The 14,650-nt window shown below is 34.3% G+C and overlaps 1 protein-coding gene across 1 annotated transcript in view; it reads right to left on the bottom strand.

Moving 5' to 3' along the window:
* The window catches only part of col9a1c (collagen, type IX, alpha 1c), a 41,319-nt gene that overhangs the window by 12,402 nt on the left and 14,267 nt on the right, over positions 1-14,650 (bottom strand). The window contains exons 4-10 of the mRNA XM_026289526.1: positions 11,116-11,201; positions 9,019-9,090; positions 7,533-7,662; positions 3,157-3,553; positions 1,772-1,852; positions 871-888; positions 237-329 (exon numbers count right to left, since the gene is read on the bottom strand). Coding sequence (XP_026145311.1) covers positions 237-329; positions 871-888; positions 1,772-1,852; positions 3,157-3,553; positions 7,533-7,662; positions 9,019-9,090; positions 11,116-11,201 — 877 coding nt within the window. The remainder of the gene's footprint in view (positions 1-236; positions 330-870; positions 889-1,771; positions 1,853-3,156; positions 3,554-7,532; positions 7,663-9,018; positions 9,091-11,115; positions 11,202-14,650) is intronic.

The raw sequence follows: 14,650 nt of genomic DNA, 5'->3' as shown, positions 1-14,650 counted from the left end.
CTGATGACATACAGTGTCACCATACTGTATTTCCTATGTTTCCAAAATAAATACCAATAAAATAAATTAAATTAATAATTAATTAATATTTAGTTAAATAAATAAGTAAATAAACATATATTTTTTTAAAATATATGCACCAGACAGCCAACATGAACATGTCAAGGCTACTTTTTAAAATTTCTCTTGTGAAAAAATAAATAAATAAAATAAATGTATTGATCAGAAAGACTTGCATCTCTTCCGTCTCTGCCAGGTTCCCCTTGGGGTCCACTAGGCCCCTCAGGACCCTCAGGACCGGGGGGGCCAGGGATCGGCTTGGGATCCGGCTGTAGAAGGTTGAAGGAACAAAAGAAGGAAAACGATGAGTAAACAAAAACATGAATGTTTTCGAATTGATTTTATTATTTGCTTTAGCCAAATACAACCAATATTTTTCACTGAATGCCAAAATCAATAACTGCAAGGGTTGCAAATAATCTCTCTCTACCAAGGACCTCAACATATTACTTTAACACAATAAGAGTTCAAATAAAAATCATTAGCTCTCCGCTGCCAGCTTCTATTAATTAGCTTAAGCTTTAAATTTGCCAAGTAACAACACATTTAGAAAATAACTGGTATTGTTAAGCAAAATTCCCAGAAGATTTCTTAATAAAATATCACATTATTTACTCTGCGGCATTAATAACCTCTAGCATATAAATAGATTAAAGCTGTTCTGGGTCATGTTTTGTTGATTGAAGTAAGTATAGCAGGTAGCAAATGAGTCAATTCAGCGACAAAGCAATGTAGTAAATTACTTGCTAAAAACTATTTATTAATAGATTAAAAAAAAGAAAAGAAAAACAAAGCAAAAAAATCAAATACCTCAGCATTGGCATACATCTGAAGAAGCAAGAGAGAGAGAGAGAGAGAGAGAGAGAGAGAGAGACTTAAGATTATTGCAGTTAGTGAAAATGAAACCCCTTCACCAAAAAGTGGAAGCACACCTGTAGATGGCGCTACAACATGCGACCTACAAAAGCGCTCCCCGAAGGCCAACTCATCAAAAAACAAAACAAATGCATGACTTTTGACATCAATGCCAACTGTTCAGTGGCAAAGTGAGATGTTACGAGGTCTTTTGAGGCAACTACCTTTTATATCAATATTTTTAGGCCATACATCAGTTATGCAGTACATGTATTAGAATGAGAGTAATACTGTTGATCATTTATACAGAGCTGTGAATAAAGTCTTCAATTGTTAGACTTTTAAAAGAGATCTTGTTGTTGTGGTGGTGTCGCAGGCTTCATTTTTGGTTCTGGTAAAACAACCCCAGACCCTCGTAGGACATAGCACTACCATCAGCTGTTTGGTTATCAACATACTTCAAAATCTCTTTTTTTTTTAATTTTTTTTTTTTTTAAACCAAATAGTTGACTGTAAAAAATATAACATTGAAGTCAATGGCGGCTATCGTCAACTTTTTGGTCACCAATGTTCTTGAAATAATCATCTTTTGTGTTCACCTGAAGAAAGAAACTGGGTGAACTATCCTTTTTAAACCAACCTAACGTGGTTTAATGATCTTAACTGACAATTTTTTATAGTTTTAGTGGAGATTCGGGTTCTTGCTGATGTGGATAGCAGACAAACAAATCACTTTTTAGTCTCTCAGCATGTAACTGACCTGATTTCTGTATAATTGAGTGGTTAGATATAATAAAATCAGGCTGTGGTTGGTCAAGATTCTCATTAAAGATGAAACAGGAAGTGAGGCAGTTACCTCAGACAGAGGAAGTTCGTTGCAGCTTTCTCTCTGAGCTCTCTTTGGGTCACAATGAATCAGCATCCACTGCAACTCAAACTGGAAAGACACAAAACAATTAAGTCATTTCTTTATTTGACTTCATAAAAAAATCCTAAATCATAAGCTTTTAGGTTTTACATGTATCAGAATTAGATTTAAAATTTTTATCATTGTATATTTGACTGACAACACTATCAGACTAATTTTTTTTATCTGTCCTTTGGACGGGAAGTAACAAGGTGCTGAGGTGCAGCAATCTGGCAGTTACAATGACTGATGGTAACATATCAGAAAGTTACACATTTATCACAGGTAGTGACTGTAACGGGATGTGATGGATTTGATAGTAACATTCATCAAATACAGTAGAGATCCACTTCAAAACCTATTAAAAACACAAAAGAATTAACCCTTCCAAAACTTCAATCTGAAAATGAACCCTTCCAAAGTTTGAATCTTTGTAATAAATATCCCTTCCAAAACTTCAATCTGAGAATTAACCCTTCCAAAGTTTGAATCTTAGAAATAAATATCCCTTACAAAACTTCAATCTGAGAATGAACCCTTCCAAAGTTTGAATCTTAGAAATAAATATCCCTTCCAAAACTTCAGAGAATTAACCCTTCCAAAGTTTGAATCTTTGTAATAAACATCCCTTCCAAAACTTCAATCTGAGAATTAACCCTTCCAAAGTTTGAAACCTTTCTAATAATTAACCCTTTCAAAACTTCAATCTTAGACTGATTTTTCCCAAACTTTAATATTAGAAAGAATGAACTCTTCCAAAACGTCAATCTTAGAAATAATTAAGCCTTTCTAAAGAAAGAATTAACCATTCCAATATTTCAGTCTTAGAATTAACACTCCCGAAACTTATAAAAAAAAAAAAAAAAAACTCTTTCAAAGGAAAAAATTACCTTTCCAAAATTACAGTCTTAGAATTAACCTGTTCTAACACTTCTATTTTAGAAAAAAAAATTACCATTTCAAAGAAAGAATTAACCATTCCATAATTTCAATCTTAGAAAGAATAAATTCTTGCAAAGAATTAACCTTTTCAAAACTTCAATTTTAGGGAAAAAAAAACAACAACTAACACTTCCAAAGAAAGAATTAACCCTTCTCAGAAATAATAAACACTTCAGAAACTTCACTATTAGAAAGCATTACCTTACTAAGTATATATTATGTCTGAAATTTTTGCTGGCAAATATGGCAATAAATAAATAATTTCTTAATTTGTTTTCCTAATTGTTTTTATTCATATTCCTTACTTTGAAATGTAAAACTTTTTGGTTTTCCTTTAAATATATATACACACTGTCTTAGTAAATATTCAATACTGGACTGGTAGCTCTCACCACTACAGATGTGTTGGGATCAGAATCCAGTCTTCCGATCAGGGTGTCTCCTTCTGTATTGACGTAGCCCTTCCTCTTGATGGGTTTCTGGTCCACAGGGTGACAGTCCACGTACAGCGTCACCAGCTCTTTCTCCACACCAACCATCACTTTGTGCCATTTAGTGTTGAAGAGGACGGAAAGGCCTGGGAAGGTGACAGTCTGCACATCTCCCTCCATAGTGGTGAGGAAGAACTCCAGGGCCTGCTGGTCTCCATTCAGACGCATACCTGCCTGCTTCAAACCGTCTTCATCCACCACCTGCCAGATGTTCCACACCTTGTTGATGGTGTTCTTGATCATGCGGAAGGTGGTCATGAAGGAGTACTCATCTGGGAAGCCCCTTGGAAAGTTCAGCCTGGTGGGCAACAGATATTGATATATGTTGAATATGTGTCTATATCTTATTTCACAAATTAATTGCAAGCAGCAATCAAGATACTGTTAGTTATCTATCTGTTGTCTACGGTTAAATACAAAAATAATGTGTTTTGTTAAACTAAATGTAATGTAAACTTAACTAAAAGGAATAATAAAAGAGAAAAATATAATAAAATTAGAGCTAGGCAAGTTAACAATTTTCTTTATGTATTATTATTATGAAAGTCTGTTGCTCACTGGTTTTGAATACACATACAGACAAATCATAGGTCTCGGGAGGGGTTGTCCCGATCAAATTATTTAGGCTTAGCATCAGCATTCACAAACCACTGTCCACTGTTATTTTTAGCAGAAAAGAATGCAACGAGCTCATAATCACGACTTCATAAATGGGAAATTGGAATTTTCCGATAGCATGTGAAGACAACAAAGAACGCTTGCTCAGCACAGTGGAGAGAATCGTTTTGTTAACTTTGTGGTTCATTATTTTAAGTCATATGGGAGACGCGTAACACACACCCCTCTCACAATGTATTGCTTTACACATCTATATCTTTTGCCGTTCAGAAAAATTCATGCAATCATACAGCACGTATCAGATCTGCACTCCAACACGGTTAGCGCTCACACTGATCTGGCCCACCTCTTCCAACAAAGCCAGGGACTGCTAAACTGAGCTAAGTTTGCCTAGTGTGAGCACACCCTAATTATACTCCTGTATCCCGCACACACCATTCTCTACCTGCCCATCAAGTTTTGTCCCGCGCCACACTCTGCTGCGATGAGTCCCGCGATCGTGAAGGTATCTAATAGGAAGGTGCCTGTTATAATGTTACGATCGAGGTTCTGGACTCTGAGCTTAACTTGTTTTTCTATAACAAGCTATAAAATATTTTCTATAAAAACATTAATGTCATGGCAGTTACAAATAGCTTGTTTTATATTTAATTTAATTTAATTTAATTTAATTTAATTTAATTTAATTTAATTTAATTTAATTTAATTTAATTTAATTTAATTTAATTTAATTTAATTTAATTTAATTAATGTTATGAGTTAAGATTTAAATAAATATTTTATCTGCTACTATGTAAAAGGAATAGTGGTGTTAAAAAGCACTTTATTTGATTAAAGTGTTTACAAACCAAATGTTATCGCACTTTTGTTCATATTATAGCAGTACTTTTAAATGAAAAAAGTGCACAATACACTACTTTTACATGCATTATTAGTTATGTGCATAATAATGCGATTAATTGCAAACAATCATGCGATTACTCGCAATTAAAAAACGGAATCGTTCGTTGCCCAGCACTAAATAAAATATATAATAATATAAAATGAAAGAGTGAAATAAAACTAATTTAAATAATTGGTGCATTTGTGTTAAAAACTTTCTAGTGATTTTAAAGTTTTAAATATATATTTTAATTTATATGAATGAGTTCAAATGTGCAAGGGGTTTTTAGTGTGAGTTAAAATAAATAAAATAGAATAATAAAATAAAAAAGCAAAATAAACTGTGAAATAAATGAAAAAGATTAAATAAAGAGAAAATTTAATGGAATGGTACATCTGTGTAATTTCTAGTGATTAAATATATATACATATATAGTTTACATTACATTTAGTTTAACGTTACACAATATTTCTGTAAACATGTACATACATATACATTCTAAGTGGATACAGAGTTTTGGTCCGTGGCCAGGTGGTTTTAGTGAAATGAAATAAAATATTAGAGAGTGAAATAAATAAAAGATACAATAAAGGGAAACATAAATGAAACTTTAACTTTTTAAATATATGTTTTAATTTAAATAAATATAGACTTATGGTCTGTCTCTGGGTGGTTTTAGCAAAATAAAGAAAAACATTATACAAAATAAAATTAAGTGTAAAGGTAAAATAAATCGAAAATTAGATGAAATGGAACATTTGTGTTACAAACACTGTAGTGAAAAAAGCTGCCCAGTTTACAAACTTGTGGAGCATTTCTCAAGAATTGCAAGAATTTCTCAAAAATATGACGCAAAAGCTTACACCATAACTTGGTGCTTCTGTAAATTTGTACTGAAGTTACATCCTTGTCACAAAAGCACATCTATTTATTCAAGAGATCTATTACCTCTAAGAATAGTAGTTCTTCTCCATTATTGTCTGATCATCAAGGGAATATATATATTATACACACAGGACAGCTTGGCTTCAAGTTGTTCTGAGATAAAATTATGAATGCCAAACAGATCAGAGCCAAGTGCACTTTCATCTTCAAAGCCTGTGTGTTGTATATGAGTTATTTCAAAGGACGGTGCTGGCTTTCATTGCACTGTGTTAAAGAATCAGAGGCCTGGCCGCAGGCAGAGACGAAACACCACAGCATCTGAGAATCAATTACCTTGTCCGGTTTTACACACATCCTCCTTGGGCTTGACCCGTGTGCGGTTTTAACAGGCAGAGGCGCTCTGCGGGACATGCTCTTACAAATGAAGCTACAGCGGCCTTTAACCAACTTGTAAATGGATCAAGGCAAGGCCATAAATATGGAGCTTCCTGTTGGCTAGTAAAATAAATGAGGGCCACAGTTTGGAATGATCTCTAATCTCAAGAAATCACTTTCTCCCTTTCCATTTCCAAGTCACGCTTTCCCAAATAGATATTAGCACTTCAAAGACTCGGTATGAGAGTCCATCTCATAATTTTCTGGCTAGTGTCAGTTAGGTTAAAGTTTCCTTTTGTTACAGCAGAGTTTTTAGACTGTATTAATGGAGATAAGCATTATCCAAATAAACAGGCCTTGTCCTTTATGTCACATTATGCCACATCAAAACACTGTCAGATTTCATCTCTGCAACATCATTTACATTTATATATTTTCCTTTTTTTTTAACATTTGCAACTTGAACTGAATTCATTATATTGAACCAGTGACTTTGTTTCCATCTGTGATCATAATATTCATATTCACTATAATTACTATTGTGAAAAATAAGTGTTTGAGTCCATAATTAATAACAACAGTGAAAAAGTACATCACTGATTGACCTCTCACATCAAAATTCATCAATGAAATAGTTAAGAACTTGAATTAGTTTTGTAGTGTTGGCTTGTAAAAAGTGACTGATCTGTGTAGATTTCTCTCCTAATTCAGACTAAACAACTTTATCACTGGGAGAAACGATATTATGGATATAAGACTTGTACGTTAGTTGGAAGCAATGGTTTAATTGATGGACTGGAATGGTGTGGATTACTTGTGGAGTTTTTTTATCAGCTGTTTGCACTCTCATTCTGACGGCACCCATTCACTGCAGAGGATCCACTGGTGAGCAAGTGATGCAAAGCTACATTTCTCCAAATCTGTTCTGATGAAGAAACAAACTCATCTACATCTGAATACATTTTCAGCAAATTGTCGTTTTGGGGTGAAATATTCCTTTAAAAGTATATTGTATTTGTAATAAACACTATACTATAAAACATATACTTTTTAAAGAACAAAAATAGTATTTTTAGTTACCTATTTTAGTATCCTATTAGAGAGTCTATTAGAGAGCCAAACATTTTACTAGGTCAAATAAATAGACCAAAAGACTTAACCAAGCTGAAAAAAAGAAAAACGTGACTATTTGTGTTTTAGGAAGTCTGGTTGTCTGGGAATGCAGTGTTCTGCTCGAGCGGATCTGCATGAGTTCAGACAAGTCCGTTTTTGCATTATTAGAAACTGTTCAGAGCCAGATAACACCTGTCTCTGACCTGTAATAATGTAACACCTGAAAAAAGATCATGTATGTCAACAAGGTTATGCGTGTGTGTGTGTGCTTATATGACATTTCTAGCTTTAGTTCATGTACTGCACTAATGCATATGAAATGTAAATGAAGTGTTGTTGTATGCGTTTCGTACCATATAAACACGTAACTAAATAAACCACTCATTAAACCATATATTGGTACCTGGTTGGGATCTGGAAGTTGGCCTCTCGGTCGAGTCTGTATGCCACCTGGAGGGGTGTGGATCCTTCTACCTTTCTGACGCCCCTCATGGGAATAACATCCAACTGAAACTGTGTGATCAGATCAAACCCTGCCACACACAAATACATACTTCAAAAACTCAAATAGTTTAAAGTGATAATAATGGAATTTCAATTACAATATACTGTAGAATCAATTCAGATCAAACATGAATGTCCAAATATCAACAAAACTTCTGTTTACATAAGGAGGAAAAAACGTTAATTCAAAATTATTTAAAAATAAATATCTGATATAATAAAAATAATTAAAAATATAGTCTATAACCCTAATAAAATAAAATTGAATAAAATAAAACAAAAAAAGAGAATGAAAAATAGAACAGATTTCAAAACTAAACTAAACAAAACTAAACTAGAACCAGTGTCAAAACATCAAAATATCAATTTCTGGAATAAAAAATGTCAAACAAATAAAATAAAACCTTAAAGTATTGACGCCTACAATCCAATAGTCTCAAAAATAAACAATAAGTAAAAAAAATAAATAAAAAGGAGACTACAATTGAAAAAAATAGAATAAAATAAAATAAAATAAAAAAAATAAAAAAAAAATAAAATAAAATAAAATAATAATAATAATAATAATAATAATAATAATAATAATAATAATAATAATAATAATAAAACAAATAAAAAATGTCAATTGTCTACCCAGTACAATACATTTTACAATAAATATAATTTGATTCTCTCTATAACCAAATAATTATAGAAATTCCATTTGCCTTTGTGAGAAATTCATGCAATACAACATTTATAGCAACCTCAATATGCATTCATGCACTTATCCAGCCCAAAAACATCCAGTAGGTTTCTTTACTTCAGAAATGACATTTAAACTTGCTTACTCACCGCACAGAGCAGCACATGTTTGTGATTTGAGGTTGCACCCTCCACATTATTTGTTAAAAGGAAAGAGGTCGTAACCAATTAAAATCTTGCTGAGCTAGAAGTGTTTCCACTGCAGAAATTGGCAGGCCAGAGACCAAGGTTTTATTTTGCCTTGTTTGAGATCTAAAGATGTCTTAAAAAAGGGCGACTATCAGGTTTAGGATCTTTACCAAATAAAACAAACAGCTTCGTGCCGCTGCATGTTCTTTATACAGAAAACTACTTCAGACTATTTATAGGTAACAAACACCTGAATGAAGAGTGCTTTAATGATAATGCATAAAGCATGGTTTTATATATTCATACTAACAGTCATGAGAAGTGCTCGAGTGTGCAGATTTATTATTATTATTCTTTTTTTTTTTTTTATAAAATAGATGCAATTATATACATTATAATGTATATATCATGCAATGTGTATAACACATGCAATTCCCAAAAGACTATACACAGTTAATAAACACAGTTCACAGCATGTTTTTCTCACAGTGACACAGTGACTGTGATTTTACCTGGAAGGTCATCTTGTCCATTCTTCATGGTTGGGCACACTGTCTCGCCATCTAATCTGTTCAAATCCAGCTCTGAAAAATTCATAAGCATCATGAGTCTCATTTCAGGCTTGTCTGCAGCGGCATATCAACAGAAAATACATCACTTTTCAAATGTATTTTTTTTAATGCAAATAGAATCTCCCCTAATCAAAAGAGGGAATCATAATCAACAACCGCATGATTTTAAGGCCATATGTACACAGTTAAGCATAAGATGTGACAAATGTGTCACAATTACAGTGAGGAAGTATTTTATGGAATTATGGCTGTAAGTGTACATGTGTGGACCTTTAGGACAGCTTTCAGAAGGTCAGAATGGCAAATATAGTCATCTGTGCCCATTTGTATTAATCTAATGTAAGTGCATGATAACAAATGTGACACTCCATCCATCACAAGGACAATTCCCTAAAGCCGTAAAGCCGTCTGTCACAAATGTACTGTGACATCACCATGTTTTTGGGCAGGCATCATGGTATTTCCATGGTTTTTGAACAGTACCGTGATGATAATACTATGGTATTCCTTTATGCACCTAACTAATAGTGTACAGCGCAACAGTATTTTTCAATGGTACCATTGTATTTCCATCTGGTTCCTGCACAGCGGTTTTTGTGTGAGTTTTTAAGAGTTTGGCTCTGTGAGTCAGAAGAGACCAAAAGTGCAGCGCTGGAAAACATGAAATAACCACTGTGGGGAAGGTGGGGGGGCTTGATCCGCTGATGCAGCGCTTTACACAGGTACAGCACAAACAGGCACACTGACATCTGGGACTTCTTGAAAGCCTGAAATAAACAGGCACTGGCGAGAGGTACCAGGGTAAAAAGGGCATTCTCCTGTGTTTTTACGGTGCTGTTTATCCAGGCGCTTTAAACCCTCATATCCTCTTGTGTCATTTTTAAACCACCCATTAGCGCAAATGAGGGACTAAACTGAGACTGAAGCCACAGCGCTGATGCAACTGCACACACACATTATACACGGTTGTAGACATGAAGAGTGATTCGATGAAGACCACACACTGATGTTATTACATGACAGGATTTAAATCACTAGGTTGGTGGGGTGCTGTATTGTCATCACTAGTCATTATATTCAACTGATTTATCCAAATAAATTTTTTTTAAGTATATTTTTTTTAAGTAAAATTTAAGTACACATCATAGCTAAGTTTGAATATTTGTAAAAACTTTTTTTGTGCTTGATTAGCATTCAGTAAAATGCTAACATAGAGAAATTTGGGAAAATGTAGCATTACATCGCTCGCTGATAAAAGCAAGTTGATAAAAACATCACAATAATCTGCAAGTAATCTACATGACTCCAGTCCATCAGGTTACATCTTGTGAAGCGGAAAGCTGCATGTTTGTAAGAAGCAAATCCATCAAGACTTTAGTCCATTGATTCTGGCTAAAATATAAGTCCATAATATTGCTTTCTCCAGTGAAAAAAATAACAACAAAAAAACCCAATCAGGAGTGAAATATGCACAGATCAAGCAGCAAAAAGAGAGGAAAACAAGCAATGTTTTTTTTTTTTCCTTTTACTAGAAGAAGTGTTATTATGGATTATGGGTTGTGTGAATTTTTGTGATGTTTTTATCAGCTGTTTGGACTCACATTCTGACGGCACCCATTCACTGCAGAGGATCCATTAGTGAGCAAGAGATGTAATGCTAAAGTTCTCCCAATCAGTTCAAATGAAGAAACTACCTCATCTACATCTTAGCTTGAGGGTGGGTAGATTTCCAGCAATTTGTCATTTTTGGTAAACTATCATTTTTGGCAGACAAAACGGCTTTAAATAAAAAGCCTGCTAAATGATTAGTTAGAATATTAAATAATCATCAGTCTTTGAAAATAACAGATTTATTGATTCATATTCCTATTATTAGGATACAATAATATTTATACAAATAATAAGAATAATAAAAATAATAAAATAAAATAAAATAATAAGAAAGACAAAGGCATTATGGGCTGATTAGCATTTTATTACTAGCTTAAATCTATGGGACACATGAAACATCAAACAGTGTTTTGAAAAGATACTCACGAGCGAAAGCTGGTGCACAGAGCAACGTGAAGACAATCAAGCGTGTTAAACATCCTGCCAACATCCGTCGCCAGACCCAAGTCCTGCTAGAGACAGAGATGTGCACTATTCAGACACACAATATACAGCATGCAAACAAATATTCTTCACTGAGGAAGAAGCAATGCAATTACATTTTGTTACTTTGAACTGAAAAATCTAAGTATCCTGAAAAAAAAAAAATATCATGGATTCCACAAAAAATAAAAAAAATAAACAATAAAATAAATAAATAAATAAAATAAAAAGCAGAACAACATTGTTTTCAACATTGATAACAATGATAAATAAATGTGTCCGCATATTAAAATGATTTCTGAAGGATCATGTGACACTGAAAACACATTGACATCAAAGTTTTTATACTGTACTGTACAAACTGCATTTTCTATCACCCTGGCCTGCACCTTAACCTCCCCCTTACAGAAAACTACTGGCAATTTTTGAATTTCATTAAAAAAAAAAAAAAAAAAAAAAAAAAAAAATATATATATATATATATATATATATATATATATATATATATATATACACTTTATGTTTATTTATTTTTTAAGTCTTTTTTTTTTTACACAGGAAGTGTAGTTGTAGTACCCATGTCATTATACACATTTGTGTCCTCATAAACCATATATACCACTACTACTACTACTACTACACACACACACACACACACAGAGACACATCATATCAACCTCAAACCTTTGAATGGTATCATTTAACAGCACTGAAAAGCACATTATTAAAGTCAGTCAGACACAGACCCTCAAGCTCCTCACTGGAAGAGAGTCATGCTGAGAGAGACAGAGACACTGAGCTTTTGATCAGGCCCTGAGCCACCTGTCCACTCCAGCATCCATGTGTGTGTGTGCATGTGTGTGTGTGTGTGTTGTTTAAAATTGGCTAGAGAAGCGGGGAAAAGTGACAGGAAGATATTCTGCAACAGCAATGACGAATGAGTCATACTCTTGGGTCAAAGGTACTGACACACAATATACTGTACACTATGCATCTATCCACAGAATACACACACACACATAACCCTGGCACCCGTCCATCCACCTATATATCTAAAGGACGCATGAAGAGTCATTCCACTGATCAGACTAATGGTGAGCATGTTAAAGTCACTGTAGGTGACTTTATGCAAATAGTATGCATCAAATTTCCAGCTACCTGACAGATATCTGAAATAGATGTTCTGAGAATTCACAGCAGTCTCTTTGACAGCACTAGATTCTCTGTGCAGCACAAACGAATCGGCCTACGCATGTGTTGGAGGATCCAAAACTTGGCAAGCTCTCTGCCTGTCAGTCATTACGTGTTCCAGTTTGCTGACAGTGATTCATTAAAAATATCTGCCTCAGAAGAATGATTGAGACACCAGAATTTGTCCGACGAAATCTCATGACTGTGATTAGGACTATGTCAGGATCTGAAAAACTTTGAATCAATAATAACTTAAGTTTCAGACTGCTTGTCACACAAAGCTACTGTATGCCTTATTGTATTAACTCTACATCTTACAGGTTTGGAACAACATGAGATACTGCTCAAACATTTAGGGTAGTAAGGGTAGTAAATATTACAATTTAAAATGACTGTTTTCTATTTGAATATAAATTAAAGTGTTTTTTTTTTTTTTTTTTCTGTGATGTGCTGCTCTGTATTTTTGTGGAAACATTTTTTTTTTTTCAGGATTTTTTAATGAATATAAATGTCAAAAGAACAGCATTTGTGACAGAAATCTTTTGTAACACCATAAAAGCCTTTGCTGTCACTTCTGATCAACGTGTTGCATCCTTGCTGAATAAAGGCATTCATTTCTTTAATCAATGAATATAAAACCCTCCTCACCCTAAACTTTTGAATGGCATAAAACAGTTTATATACGTATACAATGCAACTCACAGACACCCTGTCAGGACTGTCAAAATGATCCTCTCTCCCTCTCAGTTTAAGCTCACTCCCTTGACAAATGGTTTTGCTTTGCAAGCAATTGTTCTATTATACGAAAATAACAGCTTGTATTTTTCATTTGCAGCTGTTGAGGCAGAAGTGCGTGTGGAGATGACAGAATAATCAAACAGAAGGATGAGAGCACAATACAGATAATTATACAACTTCAGATCACTGATTTTCACGATAAATAAAACAGAGAATGTCTATATAAAGGGAAATAATCCACTACAATGTAAAAAATAAAGAGGTGCGTGTGTGTGTGTGCGTGTGTGTGTGTGTGTGTGTGTGCGTGTGTGTGCGTGTGTGTGTGTGTGTGTGTGTGTGTGTATGTGTGTGTGTGTGTGTGTATGTGTGTGTGGGGGTGTGTGTGTGTGTGTGTCACACATATGGCAGTAGCCCCCAAGCTGTGGTGGCTTTGGTGTGTGAGCCAGATTCCCTGGCAGCTTTCCTGAACACTCCCAGTGTCTTAATTAAAGTATTCCCAACCTTCCCTCCTTTATATGACAGTTACGACTCTCAAATTGGACTTTTAGCTAAATTAAAATTCAAAGATATAACATATTTAACAATAAATAATAAGTATATACAGTGGTGTCATGCAATGGTTTGTTATGCAATGGGGAAAATGTGACCAAGATCATCTTTATGAGAAATGAAATAAACAAAATGTTAGTTATTGATCCCAGTTCTCCTAACGTCTCAAATATTCTAAAGATGCATATCATAACATAACTAAGTGAATAAATAGTGTTGACATTAACGTTGGGAGCACTATAGTCTCATAACTAGATAATCTGGTAATCATTTATTATTGAGTCATATAGCATCTATGAATGCAGTGTGGTGTTGTGATCTGAGAGCTTCTGATAGAGCAGGTTTTGTCTGATTCTCTCTGTGTCTCATACAGTAGCGGGTGAAGCTGAGATTAGGAGGCAGCGTTATCTAAATCTTGGATTTGGTTCTGCTGACACACTCGTAATCCATGCGTGGAGGAATATCTCCTCCCACTCACAGCCGTCATCAGGACAAACGTATGAGGGAAGGCTCCGGAAATCACAGGCTGCTGATTAATCATAGTAAAGAGATTTGTGACCAGCAACAGAGTAAAAATATCACAACTGAGGGGGATCTCGGACCTTTTCAAGGCATTTTCTTTTCAGTTTACATTTCCCCCCATGATAATGGGACCATGATAATTCTAATTGAGCAGCTATCATGTGTCTGACATATTCATCTAGCAAACAAACACACTGAAACATGGGGAATATCATCAGACGTGTGGTTTCCCTGCCAGGCAACTGCTGTTTTCCTGTTTTCCATCCAGATGTTGAGGGAAGTCCCTCCTCAACTTTCTTCTAATCTATAATTACAAAGGCGCTAAGAAGAAAGGAACATCTTAAATAAAAGGGCTTTGGTGGCAGAGAAGAACCTGTCTTGAAAACTCAACAAAATGCAGTTAAGGCTCTAAATAATAATCACTAAAAAGGGTGAAGTTGTTTGAAATTCAATGCCAAATTACGGATGTTCCTCACTG

Source organism: Carassius auratus, chromosome 19 (assembly GCF_003368295.1).
Source record: "Carassius auratus strain Wakin chromosome 19, ASM336829v1, whole genome shotgun sequence".
Lineage (NCBI taxonomy): Eukaryota > Metazoa > Chordata > Actinopteri > Cypriniformes > Cyprinidae > Carassius > Carassius auratus.
The sequence above is the reverse complement of the archived record's forward strand: the minus strand, read 5'-3'. Positions and strand labels throughout refer to the sequence as shown.